Here is a 25,506-nt window from a genome sequence, read left to right on the forward strand (position 1 = left end):
CTCATTAGCATTTCATCAAATCTTTTTTCAAGGTTCTTAGTTTCTTTTCATTGTGTTAGAACATGTTCTTTTAGCCCACAGAAGTTTCTTATTACCACCTTCTGAAGCCTGATTCTGTCAATTCATCACACTCATTCTCCATCCAGCCTTGTTCCCTTGCCAGTGAGGAGTTGTGATCCCTTGTAGGAAGAGAGGCATTCTGGTTTCGGGTGTTTTCATCCTTTTTGCACTGGATTCTTCCCATCTTTATGGATTTATCCACCTGTCATCTTTGTAGTTGTTGACTTTCAGATTGGGTCTCTGAGTGGACACGCAGTTTGTTGATGATGAAGTTATTTTCTTTTTGTTTCTTAGCTTTCCGTCTAATAGTCTGGCCCCTCTGCTATAGGACTGCCAAGGTCCACTCCAAGCCCTGCTTGCCTGGGGATCACCTGCAGCGGCCTCCACACTTTCACTGGGAGCTGCAATCCTGTGCTGCTCCTAGTCGGCCATCTTGGATTTCTCCCCCCAGAGAAAGACTCTTAAGAATTACTTTTACATCAAAGTAAATTATTTTAAACCTAGAATTCTGTCACCTGCCAACCATCAATCTGGTAAAAAGGCTAAGGAAAAATGTCCTTGGATACACTTTCTATTCCTTTTCTGGAAAATTATTCAAATATATTGCTTTTTAGTGATACAAAATATAAGACTAAAATATGTGGAGACTTATAATTTTTTTTTTTTTTTTTTGGTTGAGATCTTGCTGTATTGCCCAGGCTAGTGTTGAACTGATGGGCTCAAGGGATCCTTCTGTCGAAGCCTCCTACATAGCTGGGACTATAGATGTCTCCTGCCATGCCCAGTTCTAACTCAAGATTTGGATTAAAAAAAAAAATTCCAGAATGACAGCAACAAGCAATTGGCATATTTTACAACAAAATTTCAAAGAACTTTCTGAAGTCTGTTATCAAGGAAAAGAGTAGTTGCTAGTACTCGTATTGTGTGAATTTGATTGAGAGTTTATTGTGTCATGCTATTGACGATATGATGGCATTTTGTACTGATGAACAAGAAAAAAGACAAAAACTCCAGGGTAAATACGATGCAGTCTAAAATAATAGCATGATTTTGGACTTCTCATGAAGTGTAAGCATAATTTTTGAAATGACAGTAGTAGGTCAGGGAATTTAAAAGGGCCAAGAGGACAAGCCTGTTTTAAAAGTTCTCTTTATTATTTCCAAGTTAATTAAATTCAAATAAAATCAAGTGTAATGCTTTAAAATAAGCTATTAAAAATGTTTCTCCTGGGTGGTGGGATTATTTTATAGGTGACTTTTTATTCTTTTACCCATTTTATAACAGAAGTACAATAAAGGTTTTTTTTAAATAAAGATCACTAAAATACACCTTAGAACTTTTTTTTTGTAGTTAGCCCATCTGAATAAAAAGACCATATAAACAAACACCATTCCCAATGTAAAGATAATTTTTCTTAGTAGTAATCCTACTATTTAAAGAATACCTGGTCAGACGTAGTGGCTCACATCTGGAATCCCAGCACTTTGAGAGGACAAAGAGGGCAGATTACTTGAACAGAGGAGCTTGAGATGAGCAGAGGCAACATGGTGAAACTCCATGTGTACAAAAAAAAAAAAAGAAAAGTGACCAAGAATGGTGGTGCACACTTGTAGTCCCAGCTACTTAGGGAGCTGAGATGGGAGGATGGCTTGAGCCCAGGAGGTTGAGGCTTCAGTGAGCTATGATCACACTACCATGCTGCAGCCAGGGCAACAGAGCTAGATCCTGTCTCAAAAAAATAAGACCAGTTTATAATCACTAGTTTATAATTGTTTAAGATTCAAGGCATGACTTTTTTCTTTATTAAACTATATTAATAGTTTGTATGTAAATCAAGATATTTATGTCTGAGATGTGAATATCTCAAGTAAAGAATAGACAAATACCAAATTCATATATGAAATTCAATTTTAATCTCAGATGAGTATGTTTAATAGCATTTTGTTTTCTTAATTTAAAACTCAAACACATGTAAATTAATAACAGATCTCATTTAAAGTAATACTTTGTTCTAGAGACTAGATTTTTGTGCAGGGTTGTTTTGTCAGTGTACTCAATCATGAAATAAAGGTAGAAGATATTTATTCAGATTCTTATGGAAAGGCCACAAAATATGGTATCATTTTATTGGATGTTTATACAGTTGTCTTACCTATAGTAGGTGTCTTTTACATACTAAGAAGTAACATAGCATGATAGTTGTACCAATTTTGGAGTCAGAGACATTTGGGTTTGAAGATGTAGCTCTGCCATTTACTAGCTTAATTGTCATGACAGATGTATTATTAACATTACATAGTAGTATTCTGGACTTGTAAGATGGACATAGATGAATGAGACAGTTTACAGACTTGCATAAGTATTCATTTTAACCTTTTACCAAGGCTTACTTTCAGTGAAAAGTTCTCTACTTAGCTGTAGAAACTTTTAAAATTAATCATATACTGGCATTAAATTACAGTTAGTAAATGCAACAAAGTTTATATTATTGTGTCCCTCCCCTATTTGCTGTCTCCACTCCATTTCCTTTCCTTTTTAAGAAGTACTGGAAAATATTTTACACAAATGACTGTCAATTATGACTAGTACTTTTATAATAAAAGTAAAAATTCCACCAAACACTAATACATTAAAAATTAGATATAAGAAAATAAGTTTCTTGATTTACTCTATTTCTTCTTTCTTTCACGCCTCCCTGCATCTCTCCTTCCCCGCCCATGAAAAGTTTATGTCTACATATTTCCATTGTTTATTTGAAAGACTGAAGGTTTCCATTGCCATTATTCTAAAGGACCACATACTTCCAATTGTAGCCCTGTAATAAGTGAAGTAAGTGCCTGGAATGAGCTTGAATCTCGTTGTCTTCAATCTTGTAGTACAGTGTTAAACAAATAAGGGATTAGACTTTGGCCTTCTAAAATTGACATATGTGCCTTAATTGAATTTGGCAGTATTTGATGTCAAAAGTACTTAAAAGTTTTTAATTTGGCTGGGCGCAGTGGCTCACACCTGTAATCCAAGCACTTTGGGAGGCCAAGGCGGGTGGATCACGAGGTCAAGAGATCGAGACCATCCTGGTCAACACGGTGAAACCCCGTCTCTATTAAAACTACAAAAAATTAGCTAGGCATGGTGGCGCGTGCCTGTAATCCCAGCTACTCAGGAGGCTGAGGCAGGAGAATTGCCTGAACCCAGGAGGCGGAGGTTGCGGTGAGCCGAGATCGCGCCATTGCACTCCAGCCTGGGTAACAAGAGCGAAACTCTGTCTCAAAAAAAAAAAAAGAAAAAAAAAGTTTTTAATTTACATGATACATTCTTCTCTTTTTTATAAGCGATGAGTTGCTATTTATCATATGCATGGTATATGTGCCAAGTATGCCAGACATTTCACATAAATTAGTTAAATCCTTACGACAGTCCTGTGAGTGTTAATTACTAATACTAGATTACTGACCTTTTACATGTCAGAGCAAAGATTCAAACGTAAACTAATGCCAGACCGTGTAATTTTGCACTACACTGGGCTGATTGTTGCCAAGTACACAAAGTTCAGAGTCAAATGATCCTGCTGTTAACATGTAACTGAAGTATCAATTTTATGTACCTTTATTTGATGTAATTACACCTATTTTAAAGTGTACCAAGACAGTTCTTCATTATGCTTGAATGTAACACTTTCTATTGTGCAAAAAGGGTGCTGAAAATGAAATAAATAATTTTCGTTTGGTTGGTTTTTTGCCATAGAGCCTACTGTTAACTAATTTTAAATCCTTGGGCTCATGCCTGCAATCCCAACACTTTAGGAGGCAGAGGCAGAAGGATCACTTGAGGCCACGAGTTCAAGACTAACCTGGGCAACAGCAAACCCCATCTCTACCAAAAAAAAAAAAAAAATAGCCTGGGTGTGGTGTGCTATCTGTAGTCCTAGCTACTTGAGAGGCTGAGGCAGGAGGATCTCATGAGCCCAGGGGCTCAAGGTTACGGTGAGCTGTAATCGTTCCACTACACTGTAGCCTGGGCAACAGAGGGAGACCCTGTCTAAAAAAAATTTTTTTTAATTGTAGGGCTGCTTTTTACTGTAAGTGTGCTACAATATCATTATATCTAGGCTAATTTTATTATTTTGAAATCTCCAATTACTGTTGTAATTGCGTCATAAAATCGTATGTGTTTTAAAAAACTTTTTTGAAATCAGAATCCAAATAAAGTTCATGTATTGCAATTGGTTATGTCTGAGTATCTTTTAATCTGTAGATATTCCCCTTTCTTCCTTTCTTATGTTTTTGCAGTTTTCTGTTGAAATAACCTGATAAATTTTCTCAGAGTCTGGATTTTGAGTATTGCATCTCCATAGTTTGTTGTTCAGCCTCCCGAGTAGTTGGGATTACAGGCACCTGCCACCTCACCTGGCTCATTTTTGTATTTTTAGTAGAGACAGCGTTTTACCATGTTGGCCAGGCTAGTCTTGAACTCCTGACTGACCTAAGGTGATCCACCCACCTCAGCCTCACAAAGTGCTGGGATTACAGGCATGAGCCACTGCGCCCAGCCTATAGTTTCTTTTAAAGCACATTTTTTTCAAGTGTTTTCTTATCTTAGTTTCCAATTTTTACAGTTTACCTAGAGTGATTTCAATGTTGAGAGAAGAACTTGCTTGTGGGGAATTTGCTGGAGTTTAACAGGAGATCATAGTGTTAACTTCAATGGTTCTGATCAGTTTTTTAAATTTTTGTCAAGACTGAGATGAACATTGGACTTTTTTTGAAACATTTCTAGCACTCAGTATTAACATAAACTTGTTGTACAATTACTACAGTCATTTACATAATCATTTTGCCCATAATTTTAAAACCTTATTTTTCTTTTTATTTTGTTTGAGACAGAGTCTCGTGCTGTCACCCAGGCTGGAGTGCAGTGGTGCGATCTCGGCTCACTGCAACCTCCACCACCTGAGTTCCAGCGATTGTACTGCCTCAGCCTCCTGGGTAGCTGTGACTACAGGTACACGCTACCATGTCCAACTAATTTTGTATTTTTAGTAGCTAGGGGGTTTCACCATGTTGGCCAGGCTGTTCTCAAACTCCTGACCTCAGGTGGTCCACCTGCCTCGGCCTCCCAAAGAGCTGGAATTACAGGCATGAGCCACCGCTCCTGACCTAAAACCTTATTTTTCATTGCTGTTCCTCAAAATATTGATAGACTTAGTGACTTTCTTTGTTACAATATCTCTCTCCCTCTAAGTGAAGTATTTCATGTAAGCTCTTTAATTTTCCTTTGCTTCACAATTCAATAGTCTTTCAGTGAGCTTCTGAAGAACACGAAAGATTTACTTTTTTTTTTTTGAGATAGTATTGCTATGTTGCCCAGACTGGAATGCAGTGGCGTCATCTCGGCTCACTGCAACCTCTGCCTCCTGGGTTTAAGTGATTCTCTTGCCTCAGCTTCCCGAGTAACTGGGATTACAGGTGCCTGCCACCATGCCCGGCTAATTTTTGTATTTTTAGTGGAGACGGGGGTTCACCATGATGGTCAGGCTGGTCTTGAACTCCTGATTCCAGGAGGTCCTCCTGCCTCTGCCTCCCAAAGTGCTGGAATTACATGCATGAGCCACCACGCCTGGCAGAGATTTATTTTACCCAATCGTTTCCTTATTTATCTTAATTGTATTATTACTTGTGTCTGCAGTTATTTTTTTATATTCATAAAATACATATTCAAATAATTATACAAACACCACTATATAAGCATGGTGCCATTATATAAAATAAGAAATTTTGTTTGACAAAAATGTTCAACAGCTGAGAAAACCAGGAGCTCAGTGTAGGAAGACAGGCAAGTCAGTGCATGTGTGAAAGCTTTTATATGAGAGCTAAGGATGATATGTGAAGCAAATCAAATAGCAAATCTGAGTTCCGCATGGCAATTACTATGGCAAGTCATGGCACATGGATGAAATATTTGGCACCTCTTCAAATGCTGAGTTTAGAGGAAACATGAGTAGTGAATTATCCAGACAGTAGTTGCCACCTGGATACTACACAAAATTATATAATGAATAAATTTGTATTTGTTCTTTGCATCTCTCTACACTTCTCTCTCATCCCACCATAAGCACCCTCACTTAATTTCTTGATGTTTTAGTACAGTTATAAAACTCATTATACATTTAACATTAAGCAGCTACTATGTGTTAGGCCTTATGAAAGTTCCTCTGTATAGATCACAGGCTTACATTTGAGGTAACTTTTTAATAATGTGGAAAACAAAAGCAGAAGATTACAGCTACCGTAGTGATGTTACCTTCTCTCCAGAAGACCTCCAAATTCCATAAATGGGGCTTTTTTCCCCTCAGTAACCACACTGTCACACCTCTCATCCTTCACCCTTCATGTATAACATATATAAGCTTCTCATTCCCTGATTGCTATAGATAGTGCTCTTAATAAAGTGCTACTTTTATAAGTTTACAGAAAGCTAAATTGTGTGTGTTTAAGCACTTTCCTAGAATACATAGAACGCACTGGGGTATTATGGAGCAGATAGCTTTTTCTTTCTCCCGTGCCTTTTCTGGGAAGCAGACAATAATTTGACTTCTTATGTCCAGTGATCAGTATGACAGGGATAAAAGTGCACACCTTTTGAAATGATTCTAAACCAGTGATGTTCCCAAGGAGTGATGAGGAGGTTAACTTTACCTCCTTCCAAACCACTTCAAATAAACATATAATCTAAGTAAATTCCAATGCAAATACACTCTCAAGTCTACTTTCCATCTTCCTTCCCACAACAGATCACTACCCTAATCCCTTCCTATATATACATTCTTTAAAAGGCCTAGTCAAATAAGCAATGGGAGTAGAAAAAGAATCTGTAACTGGTTGTGATCAATTAGTTCTAAACACCATTGCACTTGTATTAACATGTATAAATTCCTGACTGCTCCTCTACCTGACCGTTAATCTGAGATATCTAGTTAAACAGTTGGGAAATAATAAAGAGAAACTGATTAGAATCCACATAAATATGCATGAAAGCTTGGGGAAGAGGACGTACTACACTAATATGGCTAATGTGTTCAGCAAGAAGCAATGAAAGGGAAGTCATGGTAGAACTCACTCAAATCAGAAATACCTTGGGCTGCATCCCTTAGTAGGTGACCCCGGAAAAGCTACTTAGTGGCTCGATTTGTCTTTTAAATGAGGATAATAATAGCTGTTGTAAAGACCAAATATTATTTGCTCAGCAAATAATAGGGCTTAATAAATAGTAGTAGTGGCTGTTCTGAGTGCAGTGGTATTTACAAATAATTGATTACAACTAGCTATAGACGTCTTTGTTGCTGCTCCACTCAACACTGCTTCACTTGACTGGCCTAAAAAAAATGGTAATAGTGAAGATGGTCGTCCAGATTTTGAGAGTTCTTTATCATCATTGGAGTTTTTATGTTACCCTACAGTGGGGAGCCCTCAGATGAGAATAAGAAATGATAGGTAGTACTGGTCACATTGTGGTTTACGTGATTACTGATCTAGCCAAGTAATGATGAGACCCTGAGCTGAGATAGTAGTAGTGGGAATAAAGAGAAAATAGACTTAAGAGAGAGTCCAGGCTGGGCACAGTGGCTCACACCTGTAATCCTAGCACTTTGGGAGGCCAAAGTGGGAAGATTGCTTGAGGCCAGGAGTTCAAGACCAGCCTGGGCAACATAGTGAGTCCCCATCTCTACAAAAAAACTAGTCAGGGATGGTGGCGCGTACCTATAGTTCTAGCTACTGGGGAGGCTGAGGTGGGAAGATAATTTGAGTCCAGGTGGGAGGCTGCAGTGAGCTGTGATTGCACCACTGCATTCCAGCCTGGGCAACAGAGCAAGACCCTGCCTCAAAAAAAGAACAAAAGCGAGAGAGTCCAGAAATCAAAACTTTGAACGGTTGAATTTGGAAGTTGAGGAATTGAGAGAATTTGAAATGGCTCTGAGAGTTTTAAATTTGAATAGCTTGATGGGTTGGTGTGCCACGGAGGTGAGGAGTAAGCAGTAAGAGGAAGCAGCTGTGGAAGGAAAAGTAATGAATGTTTTCAGTTTTGTTTTTGAGGTAGTTGAAAGGAGTTTAGGAATATCCAGGTTAGTCAGCTGAATTTCAGAGGAAAGATTGGAAGTAAAGACTGGGACTTGACTGTAAGTTTTTTTTAAGTTTAAAGTTATGGTATATTTAGTTTTGAATCATCAACTACTGAAATATATATGACAGTATGACAGTAATATATTTTATAAAAATGCATAATTAATACGATTTGAATGTTTTTAAATCATCTCTTTCTCATCAGGCATGTGAAATGTCATTACTTTGTCAAATGTCAACATGAGAATAGATATCATGTGTCAACACCTCTCTGCCCATTATTTTTTTAGGAGATTTTGAGGGAGAGATTTATAGTATATACTGTTATCACCCTGCATTGGCCACATCTGCTTCATTTGGTTGCTGTTACATTAATATACCTACAAGAAAAGATAGAAATTGATGGGTCAGGCAAACAGTTAAGCCTCACGATAATAGAAAATTCAAATAACATTCCACCATTCTTTAAATGTTACAGTCTTAGTTGGAAATATCTGAAGTAGCGTTGAGGCATACAAGAACTTTTGAATGCATTTAGATGCATTTAAATAACAAAATGGAGCTTAATTTTTTTTTTATGGAGAAGAAAAATGCCAGCCAGGCACGGTGGCTCATGCCTGTAATCCTAGCACTTTGGGAGGCCGAGGCAGGTGGATGACCTGAGGTTGGGAGTTGGAGACCAGCCTGATCAACATAGAGAAACCCCGTCTCTACTAAAAATATAAAAATTAGCTGGGTGTGGTGGCAGGCGCTTGTAATCCCAGCTGAGGCTAAAGGGGGAATTGCTTGAACACAGGAGGCAGATGTTGCAGTGAGCCAAGATTGTACCACTGTACTACATCTCAAAAAAAAAAAAAGCCTTAAGACAGATTGTAATAAAGTGTTTTAATAGTTGCTTAACCTATTTCTCATTTTTATTCCTAATTTTCCAAATAAAATTGTTGAAAATAAATTGAAATGATCAACATTAGAAATTTTTAAAGAGCATTTTTTTTTTTGTCAGAAATAATTGTATAAAATGGTTTATTAGTCTGGGCGCAGTGGCTCATGCCTATAATCCCAGCACTTTGGGAGGTTGAGGCAGGTGGATCACGAGGTCAAGAGATTAAGACCATACTGACCAACATGGTGAAACCCCATCTCTACTAAAAATACAAAAATTGTTCGGGGGTGGTGGCGCATGCCTATAGTCCCAGCTCTTCAGGAAGGTGAGACAGAATCACTTGAACCTGGGAGGTAGAGGTTGCAGTAAGCTGAGATTACACCATTGCACTCTAGCCTGGTGACAAAGCGAGACTGTCTCAAAAAAATTTTTTATTAAATACGAGTTTAAGTTTAGTTATATAGATGGCAGAGACTTTAAAATATGGGAAATAACTAGTATAATAATAAACATGGCCATTTTTTACTTAAGGAAACTTAAGGATTTGCAGATTTCGGATGATTTTTCTCACCACAGCAGTCATCTACTAAGAAAGGCAGAACAAACATTTTTTGAAGAGTTACTGCCCCAACCAGGACCAGGTTGATCTATGTTCTTGAATGATTAAAGTAAATTTAAAAATTGGGGACTGCTCAGGCAAAGAAAGGGAAGTGGTATGCAAGTGAAATGGCATCATGGAGGTGTAGTGATCTTTGCTGAGGCCCACAGGCTGGCCAGCCTCTGGTTGAGCAGCACAGGATCTTTGCAGATGACATTGATAAACGAGTGTGCAGAGAGATGATCCTGATGGGTGTGTGTGACTCCAGATCCAGAGCCAGGTGAGGGTCATTCACCTGTAGAAATTTCCAGGCTTTCATCATGGACATCAGTGTCAGGGTAACTTATTTACTTTAGAATTTACATTCTTTCCTTTGTAAAAGATAGAAATCTTTTAAAAGAACCATTAGGGGAAAAAAAGATATATCTGAATTGGAATGCATTGCTTCAAATTGATGAATCAGGAACACAGATGACAAACCAGTTTAGCTCTCAGTTTATATTTAACTCCCTTAAGAGAATTTACGGGGCTGGGTGCTGGGCATAGTGGCTCATGCCTGTATTCCCAGTACTTTGGAAGGCCAAGGCAGGTGGATCACTTGAGCTCAGGTGTTCAAGACCAGCCTGGGCAATTTGATGAAACCCCATTTCTACCAAAAATACAAAAAATATTCTGAAACACATAAAACAATTTGTGATATCTACATAATTAAACCCTTTAAGTTAGTGTTTTTAAGTCAGTTTTGGATTAAAGAATCTTATTTGAGTTAACTATTATCTCTCCAAAAAAAGTACATGTGTGCAGAATGTACAGAACTTTTTTTATTTTTTTTAATGTGTATATATATTTTTATTGTATTTTAGGTTCTGAGGTACATGTGCAGATCATGCAGGATTGTTGCATAGGTACATACATGGCAATGTGGTTTGCTGCCTCCATCTCCCCATCACCTTTAAAGAACATTTTACCAGCTAATGTTTCACCTTAATCAAGACCCCTGGGTTATTATACATATAAATGTATATGTATTTAAAAATATGTATATTTTTGGTAACTGCAATTATTTTTCAGTTTTTAACAATTATGGATACATAATAGTTGTACATAATTTGTGGGGTACATGTGATACTTTGCTGGAAGTATACAGTGTGTAAAGATCAAACCAGGGTAATTGGTTTACCTCGAACATTTATTATTTATTTGTGTTAGGGATATTCTAATTCCTCTCTTTTAGTTATGGGGAAATAGGAAATAAATAATTAACTATAGTTGCCCTATTGTGCTACTGAACACTACATCTTATTTATCCTATCTAATTGTATTTTTGTACCCATTAACTCTCTCTTCCCCTTTCCACAACCCTTCCCAGTTTTTGATAGCTGTCATTCTTCTGTTTCCATGAGTTTAATTTTAGCTTCCCCATACAAGTGAGAACATGCTGTATTTGTCTTAGTGTGCCTGGCTTTTTTCACTTAAAGTACTGTTCTCCACCTCCATCCATGTTGTGGCAAATGATAGAATTCCATTCTTTTCTATGGCTGAAGAATATTCTGTGTATATCAACTAGATTTTCTTTATCCATTTATCGATTGATAGACATTTAGGTTGATTACATATCTTGGCTATTGTGAATAGTGCTGCAATAAACATGGGAGTGCAGGTTATCTCTTCAATATACTAATTTCCTCTCATCCCACTTGAAATGACTTTTATGCAAAAGATAGGCAATAATGAATGCTGGCATAAATGTGGAGAAAGAGGAACCCTTGTACACCGTTGGTGGGAATGTAAACAACCACTTTGGAGAACAGTTTGGACTTTCCTCAAAAAACTACAAATAGAGCTACCATATGATTTCAGCAACCCCACTGCTTAGTGTACACCCAAAAGAAAGGAAATGAGTATATCAAAGAGATACGTGCTCCTGTATTGATTGCAGAACCATATTTTTATACTACATTTTATGATTTTAACATACTGTGTGCTTTTAGAAGTGTCAAAAGGAGCCTCACTGTAGAGCGTATTTTATAGTAAAGCTGCTCTACAACACTAGCAGTTTTTACATATTGCTATTGCATTATTTCCATATAAATATGTAGTGATTATGAATTGTTTGAAATGTTTATTGTATAAGCTAGATTTTTCTCTCAGAAAAAAACAATTATTTTTCTGACAGTTGTGTTTTGACCAACACCACATTTCCTTTTTTTTTTCTAGATTCTGAAGAGGCCCAATCTGTAAATCCTTCTAGTGTTGATGAAAATATTGACTCTGAAACAGAGAAAGACTCTCTCATCTGTGAAAGTAAACAGATCCTTCCCAGTAAAACACCTCTTCCATCTGCCCTTGATGAGTATGAGTTCAAAGATGACGATGATGAAGAAATTAATAAGATGATTGATGATAGGCATATTCTTCGGAAAGAACAACGAAAAGAAAATGAACCCGAAGCAGAAAAAACTAGTTTATATGCAAAACAGGAGAAAGCCTTCTATCCTAAATCATTTAAAAATAAAAAACAAAAGCCATCTAGGGTTTTATATTCAAGTACTGAAAGTTCTGATGAAGAAGCTCTTCAGAATAAAAAGATTTCTACTACATGTTCTCTCATCCCTGAAACATCAAATTCTGATACACAAACCAAAAAGGAATATGTAGTTACAGGTGAACACAAACAGAAAGGCAAAGTTAAAAGAAAATTGAAGAACCAGAATAAAAATAAAGAGAACCAAGAGCTAAAGCAAGAAAAGGAAGGAAAAGAAAATACCAGAATAACAAACTTGACAGTAAATACTGGACTAGATTGTTCAGAAAAGACCAGAGAGGAGGGGAACTTTAGGAAATCTTTTAGCCCAAAAGATGATACTTCATTACATTTATTTCATATTTCCACGGGTAAATCTCCCAAACATTCTTGTGGATTAAGTGAAAAACAGTCAACACCACTAAAACAGGAACATACTAAAACATGTTTATCACCAGGAAGTTCTGAAATGTCGTTACAGCCCGATCTTGTTCGGTATGATAATACAGAATCTGAATTCTTGCCAGAAAGTTCAAGTGTAAAATCTTGTAAGCATAAGGATAAAAGCAAACATCAGAAAGATTTCCATTTAGAATTTGGTGAAAAATCAAATGCCAAAATAAAGGATGAAGATCATAGTCCAACGTTTGAAAATTCAGATTGCACACTGAAAAAAACGGATAAAGAGGGTAAAACATTAAAAAAACATAAATTGAAACATAAAGAGAGGGAAAAAGAAAAGCATAAAAAAGAAGTAGAAGTTGAAAAGGAAAAATACAAAAATAAGGATAGTGCCAAAGAACTGCAGAGGAGTGTGGAATTTGATAGAGAATTTTGGAAAGAGAATTTTTTTAAAAGTGATGAAACTGAAGATCTGTTTTTAAATATGGAACATGAATCCCTAACATTAGAAAAAAAATCAAAATTGGAAAAAAACATCAAAGATGAGAAAACCAAGGAAAAGCATGTCTCAAAAGAGAGAAACTTTAAAGAGGAACGAGACAAGATTAAAAAGGAAAGCGAGAAATCTTTTAGGGAGGAAAAAATAAAAGAATTAAAAGAAGAAAGAGAGAACATACCCACAGATAAAGACTCAGAATTTATTTCTTTGAGTATGAGTGCCATTGAGGAATCTATCGGGCTTCATTCAGTGGAAAAGGAAATAGACATTGAAAAACAAGAAAAGCATATAAAGGAAAGTAAAGAAAAATCTGAGAAGCGATTTCAAACTAAAGAAAAGGACATTGAGAAGGAAAGAAAAAACTTTGAAAAGAAGATAAAACATGAGCATAAGTCAGAAAAAGACAAGTTAGATCTTAGTGAATGTGTCGATAAAATAAGAGAAAAGGACAAGCTATATTTGCATCACACAGAAAAATGCCATAAAGAAGGTGAGAAGACCAAAAATACTACTGCTGTTAAAAAAACTGATGACAGAGAGAAAAGTAGAGAAAAGATGGATAGGAAACATGACAAAGAAAAGCCTGAAAAAGAGAGGCATGTAGCAGAAAGCAAAGAAAAGCACTTGGAGAAAAAAAATAAACAATCAGATAATAATGAGTATACTAAATCAGAAAAAGGCAAAAGTAAAGAAAAAGACAGGGAGCTAGATAAAAAAGAAAAATCTAGAGATAAAGAAAGTATAAATATAGCTAACTCCAAACATGTACAGGAAGAGAAAAAATCAAGTATAGTAGATGGTAATAAAGCACAACATGAAAAACCCTTATCCCTTAAAGAAAAAACAAAAGATGAACCTTTGAAAACTCCAGATGGAAAAGAAAAAGATAAAAAAGATAAAGATATAGATAGATACAAAGAACGAGACAAACATAAAGATAAAATTCAACTAAATAGTTTACTCAAACCAAAATCTGAAGCAGATAAGCCTAAACCTAAGTCATCACCAGCATCAAAAGATACCCGGCCTAAAGAAAAGAGGTTAGTGAATGATGATTTAATGCAGACAAGTTTTGAACGAATGCTAAGCCTTAAAGACCTAGAAATAGAACAGTGGCACAAAAAACATAAGGAAAAAATTAAGCAAAAAGAAAAGGAACGGTTGAAAAATCGTAACTGTTTAGAACTTAAAATAAAAGATAAGGAAAAAACAAAGCATACACCAGCTGAATCCAAAAATAAAGAACTTACTAGGTCAAAGAGTTCAGAATTGAGTGATGCTTATGCCAAGGAGAAACAACCTAAAGATGCTATGAGTAGCAGATCACAATCTGTTGACACCAAAAATGTAATGACTTTAGGAAAGTCATCTTTTGTTTCTGATAATATCTTAAACAAGTCTCCTAGATCAGAAAATGAAAAGTCAGGTCTCAGCTCCAGATCTGTATCCATGATTTCTGTTGCCAGTTCAGAAGATTCCTGCCATACTACAGTGACGACCCCAAGGCCTCCAGTTGAGTATGACTCTGACTTTATGTTAGAGGGTTCCGAATCCCAAACGTCCTTTTCCCAGTCACCTTTTTTGTCAATTGCCAAATCGCCTGCCCTTCATGAAAGGGAATTGGACAGCCTGGCTGACTTGCCAGAGCGGATTAAGCCACCATATGCAAACAGACTTCCAACATCCCATCTTAGGTCATCTTCTGTAGAAGATGTTAAACTAATTATAAGTGAGGGGAGACCTACTGTAGAAGTTCGAAGATGTAGCATGCCATCTGTCATTTGTGAACATACAAAACAATTCCAGGTAATATCAGAAGAAAGCAATCAAGGTAGCTTATTAACTGTGCCAAGAGATACTAGTCCTTCTCCCAAACCTGAGGTATTCTCAAATGTGCCTGAAAGAGACCTTTCAGATGTGTCTAACATCCGTTCCAGTCTTGCAGCCTCTCCAACTGGAGCTTCAAACAGCAAATGTGTTTCGGCTGATAGAAATATCATCAAGAATACTGCTCCAGTGGGCACTGTAATGGACAGTCCGGTGCATTTAGAGCCATCTAGTCAGGTTGGTGTGATCCAAAATAAATCATGGGAGATGCCTGATAGACTAGAGACAATAGGCACCAGAGACTTTATCTGCCCGCATTCTAACGTAACTGATCAAGAATCCTCTCTTGTGAGTTTTTCTAATTCTGAAAACAAAATATTGAAAGAAAATGCTGACTTTTTATCCCTTCGCCAGACTGAACTGCCAGGAAACTCTTGCGCTCAGGATCCAGCATCCTTTATACCTTCACAGCAACCTTGCTCTTTCCCCAGCCAATCACTTTCAGATGCTGAATCAATTTCTAAACATATGTCTTTGTCATATGTTGCCAATCAAGAGCCAGGTATTTTACAACAAAAAAATGCAGTTCAGATTATTAGCTCTGTTTTAGATACTGATAATGAATCTACAAAAGATACAGAAAATACTTTTGTCCTAGGAGATGTTCAAAAAACGGATGCCTTTGTCCCAGTGTACTCTGACAGCACTGTTCAGGAAGCATCACCAAACTTTGAGAAGGCTTATACTTTACCTGTGTTGCCATCAGAAAAGGACTTTAATGGAAGTGATGCCTCTACCCAGCTAAATACACATTATGCATTTAGCAAACTAACTTATAAGTCTTCCAGTGGCCATGAAGTTGAGAACAGCACAGTTGATATTCAGGTTATTTCACATGAAAAGGAAAACAAAGTAGAGAGTTTGGTTTTAACTCATTTTAATAGGTGTGATTCTGATTTATGTGAAATGAATGCAGGGATGCCAAAAGGAAACCTAAATGAACAAGATAATCCAAAACATGGTCCAGAAAGTGAAAAGTGTTTGCCTTCCATAGAAGATGAAGAATCTCAACAAAGCATTTTATCAAGTCTGGAAAACCATTCACAACAGTCAGCTCAACCAGAAATGCATAAATATGGTCAGTTAGTTAAAGTAGAATTAGAAGAAAATGCCGAAGATGATAAAACTGAAAACCAAATCCCTCAAAGAATGACTAGAAACAAAGCAAATACAATGGCAAATCAAAACAAACCGATTCTTGCTAGCTGTACACTGTTATCAGAAAAAGACAGTGAATCCTCATCTCCTAGAGGAAGAATAAGATTAACGGAAGATGACGATCCTCAAATTCACCATCCACGGAAAAGGAAAGTGTCACGTGTACCTCAGCCTGTGCAAGTGAGTCCCTCTTTACTACAGGCAAAAGAGAAAACTCAGCAATCTCTGGCAGCCATTGTAGATTCTCTGAAACTAGATGAGATTCAGCCATACAGTTCAGAGAGAGCAAATCCATATTTTGAATACTTGCACATAAGGAAAAAAATTGAAGAAAAACGCAAATTATTATGTAGTGTGATTCCTCAAGCACCTCAGTATTATGATGAATATGTAACATTTAATGGATCATATCTCCTGGATGGAAACCCCTTAAGCAAGATTTGTATTCCCACAGTAAGTAATGTCATCACTTACTATACACCTGCAACGCTGTCCAATGGAAGTATAACGCTAGCCACATACATAATTTGAAGTTTTCTAGTAGCCACATTTCTAAAAATAGAAGCAGGTAAAATTTGTTTTAATATATGCTTAACCTAATATATCCAAAATACTATTTCAACATGTAATCAATTTAGAACAAGTATTAATGAGATGTCTTACGTTTTTTAAACTAAGTGTGAAATCTGGTATGCTTACAGCACATCTCAATTCAGACAAGCCACATTTTAGTGAGTACTAAGTAACCCTGTGTGGCTGGTGGCTACTTACTGGACAGCACAAGTCTACAGTATTTTCTTTTTCTTTCCTGCTTTTCTTTTTGCTTCAAAGAAAGCATGTTTTTATTTCTTGGAAGGTTAATGCCTCCACATAGGCTTTTAAGCCCATTCTTTCCAGTCTTCTCTGGAACCGTCCTCTATTCAAACACTGTTCTTGCTAGTATTTTTTTTTTTTTTTTTTTTTTTTTTTTTTTTTTTTTTTTTTTTTTTTTTTTTTTTTTTTTNTTTTTTCATTTTTTTCCCTCTCCATTGACCTTTATGCACTCTGAATGTAGTTGGGTCACCTCTATCCTGGTGAGAAAAAAGTTCTCCCATGACTGTGAGTTTATCAAGCTTACTCTGTCCAAGTGTAATCTCTGCATGCTTTCTCTGTCTCATTTCCTATTAATTCCTTTACCGTTTTGCACTGGAAAAGGTCACCATTGAGCTCATAATTGCCAGATTCATTGGACTCATTTTTCTCTTTAGTATGTCAAATTTGACATTGTGTCCACTTCATAAAATTCTTCCCTCCCTGTCCTTGCATGTTGGTGCTCTCTTCTGGTTCCTTTGCCTCACTGACTAGTCTTTATTTATTTTTTCTTTTTTATTTTATTTTATTTTTATTTTTTTTTATTTTTTTTATTTTTATTTTTATTTTTTTTGGAGAGACAGAGTCTCACTATAATAGGCTCATCTTGAACTTCTGGCCCCAAGCAGTCCTTCTGCCTCAGCCTCCCAAAGTGTTGGGATTACAGGCATGAGCCACCACACTCAGCCCTTTTTCTGTATTTTTTAGTGACTCATTTTCTCTACACCCACCCTTTATTTTTATTTTACTATTTTCTTTATTATAGCTAACTATAACTTCAAACTCCTGGGCTCAAGCAATCCTCTCATCTCAGCCTCCTGAGTAGCTGGGACTACAGGCACACACCACCATACCCTGCTGGTGCTTTGTTTTTTGTTTGTTTGTGGAGATGAGGTCTCACTCTGTTGCCCAGGCTGGTCTCAAACTGCTGGGCTCAAATGATCCTCCCACCCCAGCCTCCCAAAGCTGTGGGATTCCAGGCATGAGCCACCACACGTGGCCTACTCACCCTTTTAATATGAGTTTGCTGGTCATCATTCTTTCGTTAACTTTTCACTTATGTCTTTTTTAAATGTGGAAATTATCTACATATCTGTGGTTTCAGTAGTCTTCCAAGTGTCAGGTAGTTCCCTAAAATTCTTATCTGGTTGTATCATTTCTGACTTCCAAAACCAAATATCAGCACTTCCTGGGTACCACTACCTAAATTAAATACACTTCTGACACCTTGTTATAGATTGGGTTCCCCAGGAAACAGATGCTGTGATTGTGTCCAAGAGGCTTATTGGTGGGTTTCATCAAGAATAAATGAGTGAGGGAAGCAGAATTGAGCAAAGCAAGAAGTGAAATGCAATTGCAACAGTGACCTCAGCTGAATCCACAAGACCTCTAACGTGGATGACCCTTCTGATAGGTGACTTCTCAGGAAGGGAAGTCTGAGCACTGGGCACACCAGTGCTCAGATGAGTGCCTCGTTCTTGCATTGAAATTTTAAACTTAACATGTACCAAAGGGAATTAGTTACCTCTCACTTTCTGAGAAATCTGTATTCATTAGAACTGACACCAGAGTAGAAAATGAGCAGTCACCAAATTCTAACCATTGTGCCTTTGAACTACAAAATCTATACCCTCTACCACTGTCTTGGTATTATCTCTTACTTAATACAATCATTGTGGCAACTTTTTACTTCTGGGCTCTTTTCTACTAGAGCATTCTCTTTTGTTGTTAAGTTTCTACTTTTAAAACAATAAAAAGCCATTTCCCTACTTAAATACCTAAGATGTAATTAACTGGCTTCCCATGATCTACAGCTTAAAATCCAAATGGTAAGCCCTGCATAACCATGCATTTCATGATCTGACCTCAGTCCGACCTCTCCAGCTTCATTTTCTCACTGCTTCCAAACATACCCAGTATCTCAGCCAAACTGAACTCACTCGTTAACAGAAATTTCGTCTTCACTGCTTTTGTAGTGCTGTTCCCTCCACTTGAAATGCTCTTCTCTCCAGGTCCCTTCTCTGTCCTTTTTTGTCTCTGCCGTTGTTTCAACTGTGATGTCACCTTTGTGGGAAATCTTGTTGAAGCAGAATTACTTGGGTCATCCTTATGCCTTCTTCATAATATAGTTAATCGTGTACATGTCTGCCTCTGCCTGTGACCTGTAATACACTTAGAGATTGAGTCCCAAATTTATCTTTAGCCCTCGATACGCTACTGACCTGACCTCCATAACCACTTTCCTAGCTGCTTCTGGACACCTGAATGTCCCACAAGATCCTTAAAATCATGTCTAAAGCTAAATGATTATCTTACCTCAAAAGTGTTTTTTGCCCTCTTTTCTTTGGTTACTATCATTGTCTGCTATCTAATTTCCCCAACTGGGAACCCAAGATTCAACCTTGATCTCTTCTCTGCCTCACTTCAAACCAGCCGCTAAGTCATGTTCATTCATCCTTCTTCCTTACCCCTTCCCTTCTCTGTTACCTCTGCCATGCAAGGACTTTTTTAGTTCCTTAGACTATCATTCAGATATGTAAATATTGCATATTCAAACATTCATCTTACTGTACATGCAAGTCATAACTAGGTGCTAAGCATTGTGCTAGTAACCAGATATCAGAGATGAACAAAATAGACATTCTGAATTTCTGCCATAGGTTTCTAGTCCTCATCTGATCTCTCCTCTCAATCTTGCCTTCTTTCTGTCTGGGTTCATTATAAAGCACAGAACTGATTTTGTGACTACTGGGCTAAACATCTTCAGGGACTCCCAGTTTTCTACAGGCTAACCTTCCTATTCCTTCTTGTATACAAGATCCTTCTCATACTATTCTAGGCTTGGCTCCAGTTACTCCTATAATGTGTACTTACTGGCTATACTTGGAATCCTCTGGCTATTCTATGCTATTTGACAGACATTCCTTCTTGCAAAGCCCAGTTCAAAAAAGATCAAAAAGTTAGAAGAAAGATGGTTTTTAGTCCCATATCCACAGAATACCTGATGCTAGTGCCTTTTGAATCTTAAAAAGATTGAGATTTAGATGGCAGTAGTAGTTGATTAAAAATAAAGGATTGTAGGATAGGTGTGGTGTTCATGCCTGTAATCCCAGCACATTAGGAGGCCGAGGTGCAGATCATCTGAGGTCGGGAGTTCAAGACCAGCCTTGCCAATGTGGAGAAACTCCATCTCTACTAAAAATACAAAATTAGCAGAGCGTGGTAGTGCATTACCTGTAATCCCAGCTACTCGGGAGGCTGAGGTGGTAGAATCGCTTGAACCTGGGATGCAGAGGTTGCAGTGAGCCGAGATCACGCCATTGCACTCCAGCCTGGTCAACAAGAGCAAAACTCCATTTCAAAAAAAAGGTGGAGGGTTGTAAATTTGTTACTGATTCTTTCAGCAAAATAATCTGTTAATGAGTCAAAAAATATAAAGCTAGTAACATTCTTATTTCATTCCCCAACTTTATTTTCCCTTAAAGAGTAAGAAATTTTACCTGAAATAATATGTAGTGACATGGACTTGAAATAGAGGTATAACTGTAAAGAACAAATTTAAGTTAGAACTTTGTACAAACTATTTCAGTAAAAATCATTTTAGATGAACCATATTAGGTTGCTGCCTTAATCTGTTGACTACATATGTATACATTTATTGTGTGTGTGTATATTATATACAGACACACATATATGTAATCTATGTATGTATTATAAATACATAAATGTGTATATGTTCATATGTCACCTTTTCTCAACTCTTGGAAAGGTGATGTAATTCAAGTTTGACTTTCTTGAAACAATTCTCAGAATATTTCTGGTTATATTAGAAGTTTAGTGTGGACAGGCACAGTCGCTCATGCCTGTAATTCCAGCACTTTGGGAGGCCAAGGCGGCTGGATCATCAGGGGTCAAGAGTTCGAGACCATCCTGACCAACAAGGTGAAACCCCGTCTCTACTAAAAATACAAAAATTAGGTGTGGTGGCAGGCATCTGTAATCCCAGCTACTCGGGAGGCTGAGACGGGAGAATCACTTGAAACCAGGAGGCAGAGGTTGCAGTGAACTGAGATTGCGCCATTGCACTCCAGCCTGGGTGACAGAGCAAGACTCTGTCTCAAAAAAAAAAAAGAAAAAAAAGAAATTGTATCAAATATTGTTCTATAAGGGACTATAAACAGGTGAGAAATATTCCTGAATGTATTGGGAAGTTATTTTTATTTTTTAATGAGAATTACTAAAGTAGTGAAACACAGCACAATACAGTGGAAAGCACTGTAGGTTTCCAATTAGCATATATGACTGCAAGTCTGGATTTTGCTACCGACCCACTGTGTGATACTGAATTATTTATTTCCCATCTCTCATCCTTAGTTTTCACATCTGTAAAACAAAAATAAAGGTCTACCCTACCTCAGAGTAGGTTGAAATAGAATATGCTAAAGCCCATTAAAACTTTAAAATACTATATAGATTTAAGGTGGTTACCATTATTTTATACAGCTACAAATCACTTTAAGGTTCATACTTACTCAAGCTAATATGTGAACTCCAGAGTTTGTACATAAAATGCTGTGTGTGTAAGTTTACTGGACTTAAACTCATTTGTTCAAAATTCAGTTTGAAAGATAATAAAGACCAGCATAACAAAAATTTTGTGGGCACGACATTCTTTTTCTTACTTTCCAATATGGCTTTATCCATTTGTTCCCTACCAGCCAACTAATTGCCATTTTATGAAAGTAATCTTTCCTCACATTTATGTTATCCAGTTATAGAACCCATTAGAAATTATAAAATGGGAGCCAGGCCTGATGACTTAATAACTAATCCCAGCACTTTAGGAGGCCAAGGTGGAAAGACCACTTGAGGCCAGGGGTTCAAGACCAATGAGATGTCTACAAGAAAAATAAGTGTGGTAAAACATTCCCAGAGTCAGTTGGTTTATCCTTCTAGTACTTTAATCATAATTTAACCATAGTGCTGCCATTTTTCCAGAGGAAATCAAGGGGAGGAAAGCTGCAGTTCACATCCCAAAAATCAAATGAACAGGGAGGAAACAAGATTTGTTACAACCTAGTCTCTACTGTGGCCACTGATTACACACTACAGAAATCTTGGAAGGCTCCCCAGAATGGGTGATAAAAGGAAAGTGTATCCATGGGAAGCTATCAAGGGAGTGAGTATTCTCAAGACCCCTGGGACCCAGATATACTGAAAGACAAAATCTCCAAGCATTATTTACTTAAAGATGGATGAGGAAAACACCAGAGGGAAAGTTTCCTGAGAAAGCCTCCATATCTCTTTGGTGATTTTCTCTCTCTCCTATATGTGATATATGCTAGTGATTCCAACATTTAAATATCCTGACCAAATCTCTCTCCTTGGCTTCTTTTGTGTAACTGCATAGCTCCAACTGAGTGTCCATAAGCTTCAGAAACTCGTCAGCACTGAGCTGAAGTTACCCAGTAACCTGCTTCTCTTTCTTGTCTCCTGTCCCCTTCTGTGGTCTCTTAACCACCCTCCAGTTCTCACTCTAAGCCTCAGTCCTCCGCAGGTGTGTCCTCTTGTTTACGTTTATTGGGCCAGTCACCAGTATTTTTCAAACCCATTTCCTTCACTCCTTCCTCCATCTCACACTAACACAACAATAATCTGCTTTCTCAATTCCTAGCCTACAGTCTTGTCCCCATAGTATCCATTCACACACGGCAGCAAGCTGTCAGACCTTTCATGGTTCTCCATTACCTAAACCTAATGTGTTCTATGTAATACCTCTTCCACAGTATGTTATTTAAATACCTCCTATGTGAGGTGGGGAGGCTTTCATGGTCAAATAAGATTGGGAAACACTATTAATCTCAAAATAAGTAGTTTCACTGCAGGACTTATCAGAAGCGTTGATGTATTGAGAGTTTTCTAAGTGGGTACATTTATATAAGTATACAGTGTTTTCCAAACTTGTTCTTGGAACCATTTCTGTAAATCTTTACAGAATTGTAAGATTGTAAAGAATTGTAAGAGAAATTGTGGACCCAATCTTCTGTGGAACATACTTTAAGAAAAGCACGTTTACAGAGTAGACTGCAGCCTGCATTACTTTGCCCCTGCTGATCTCTTCTGTGGTCTTAAGTTTTTAGAAATCAAATTTGACAAAATGGTGTGAAATAAGGATGACAGAGTAATGGCAAAACCGCAGTTACTTTTGCACCAACCTATAGTCTGCAGATATTCTGTTTGTTTTTGCATGCTATCCTGTCTTCTGGGAATTATCTCCCTCCTTTGCCTTTCTTCCCACATGACTTATTTCACTAACTCTTTAACTCTGGCTCCTCTTCCTCTAAGGTGCGGGTCAGGTATTTACCCTCTTGAAGAAGCTTTCTGGCACAGCAAGTGTCAGATAGTAGATATTATTTCTCTATATTCCTTGAAATAACTAGAAGCCTCTATGATTTTCCAAAACTAAAACCATCAATCTACCTACAACTCATGCTAAATTTAAAGCAGTTCACAGGACACAGAAATCAAACAAATGGATTACTGCAATTAGAGGTCTGAGAAATGATCAGCTCCAGTAAGTTATTTGTCCTGTAGAATTTTCAACATTGTGATTCAACTGATTGAGTCCTTGTGGTCGTGGTTAACATGTTTTCAGTCTCATAATGCTGATTATCGAGTCTTTGTAGAGACAGGTGTGATTTTGGCAAGAGCTTTTCATATATGGTGTTACATGATTCCTGTGGCACTACATCAAGAAGTGGAAAATACCTGATTGTCTCACTTTCATATGGAATTGACTGTTAAACCAGAAGAGTTACAGCTTGCCAAAACATACTAAGATGTCTTACTTTGTGGGGGGAAATAGAAATTCTCCAAGGGATAGAAAAAGAGTATTAAGGTGTCACAGATGGTTACTGCCATCTCTTGGATGTCTTTTTTTTTTTTTTTTTTTTTTTTTTAAGTTTTTGCTTTTAACTTAAGAGACGGCCTCGCTATGTTGCCCAGGCTGGAGTGCAGCAGTGCAGTCATACTCTGCAGCCTTAAACTCCTGGACTCAAGCAATCCTATCTCAGCCTCCTGAGTAACTGAGGCTACAGGTGGACACCATCACATCCAGATCATTTTTAAATTTTTTGTGGAGATGGGATCTCAATCTTTTGCCCAGGCTGGTCTTAAACTCCTGGTCTCAAGCAATCCTGCTTTGGCCTCCCAAAGTGCTGGGATTACAGGTGAGAGCCACCATGCCTGGCCAAGATATCTCTTTTTTTTTTTTTTTTAGATGGAGTCTCACTGTCACCCAGGCTGGAGTGTATTGGCCCCATCTCAGCTCACTGCAACTTCTGCCTCCTGGGTTCAAGCAATTATCCTGCATCAGCCTCCTGAATAGCTGGCACTGACTACAAGCATCAGCCACTATTCCCGGCTAATTTTTATATTTTTAGTAGAGGCACGGTTTCACCATATTGGCCAGGATGGTCTGGAACTCCTGACCTTATGATCCGCCCACCTTGGCCCCCCATAGTGCTGGGATTATAGGCGTTAGCCACTGCACCCAGCCAGTGTTTCTTATTTTAACAGTGGAGTTACGTGCATAGATTGAATCAGCTTCCTTAACCTCCAGCATCTACTAGAAAGCACAGTCCACTATAGTATCAAATTAGAGGTGAACCAGAAGCTTTTTGGAGTGTGGATAGACAAAGTCTTGTGGGATATCACATGTAATAAAGAAGTTTGAAAAACAAATTTGTTAGACCATCTACTTTTATAAAAGAAATGTAACACTCAGGACTTTGGTGTTTGACATTTATTGCATCTGCAGACAGACCTCACTATACAGGTACAGTTGAACTGCTTTAATCTTTAGGAGTGTTTCTTCCATGTTTATACCAGCTTTTCTGGTTTTGTGACTCCTCCCTCCTCCCCTCCTTGTCTATGAGCTGTCACTTACTGATGATCTAAAACATGTCTCCCTAGAATATCTTCCATAGTCCTAATTTGCCTGAAATTTGTTGTGGCCTCAGAATCAAAACATCTTAACTGTGCTCAGTGTTTCAAACAGGAGTAACCAGTTGTATATTTGGTGCTGTATTATTTAATTCACAAGACATCAGAATTTGATTTTTTATGCACTAAAAGGGTTTAATTTTTTTTTCTTTTTACATCTGAACTGGTTACCATAGTTCTAGGAGAGGGTTTAATTTTAAAAGAATAGCCCATTCTTGCAAATAAAACTATTTTAAACTATATATTTGTTTTAATTAGATTACACCACCACCTTCACTGTCAGATCCACTTAAAGAGCTTTTTCGGCAGCAGGAAGTTGTAAGGATGAAACTACGTTTGCAACACAGTATTGAAAGGGTAAGAAATGTTTATACTTAACGCTAAAAATAACTGGGTTTAGCAATAAATTAAAATGGCCTGTAATTCTTCATTAGTGGATTTTAAAAATCTAGAACCATTTTGGGAAGTGGTTTGATTTTATCTTGGGCTTAATTAAATGGGAAAATTTTAAGCCTGTTTTAGGGT

At 37.4% G+C, this 25,506-nt stretch overlaps 1 protein-coding gene across 11 annotated transcripts in view; it reads left to right on the forward strand.

The window, feature by feature from the left end:
* ANKRD12 (ankyrin repeat domain 12) overlaps nucleotides 1–25,506 on the forward strand; it is a 155,442-nt gene that overhangs the window by 116,001 nt on the left and 13,935 nt on the right. For 10 of the 11 annotated variants that reach the window (XM_017543936.2, XM_017543931.2, XM_017543939.2 and 7 more), the window contains 2 exons: nucleotides 11,876–16,581; nucleotides 25,240–25,338. In XM_017543936.2, the coding sequence (XP_017399425.1) occupies nucleotides 11,876–16,581; nucleotides 25,240–25,338 (4,805 nt within the window). The remainder of the gene's footprint in view (nucleotides 1–11,875; nucleotides 16,582–25,239; nucleotides 25,339–25,506) is intronic. The other variant, XM_037744045.1, reaches the window with a different exon arrangement.

The sequence above is a fragment of the Cebus imitator genome, unplaced genomic scaffold (assembly GCF_001604975.1).
Source record: "Cebus imitator isolate Cc_AM_T3 unplaced genomic scaffold, Cebus_imitator-1.0 Scaffold162, whole genome shotgun sequence".
Classification (NCBI taxonomy): domain Eukaryota; kingdom Metazoa; phylum Chordata; class Mammalia; order Primates; family Cebidae; genus Cebus; species Cebus imitator.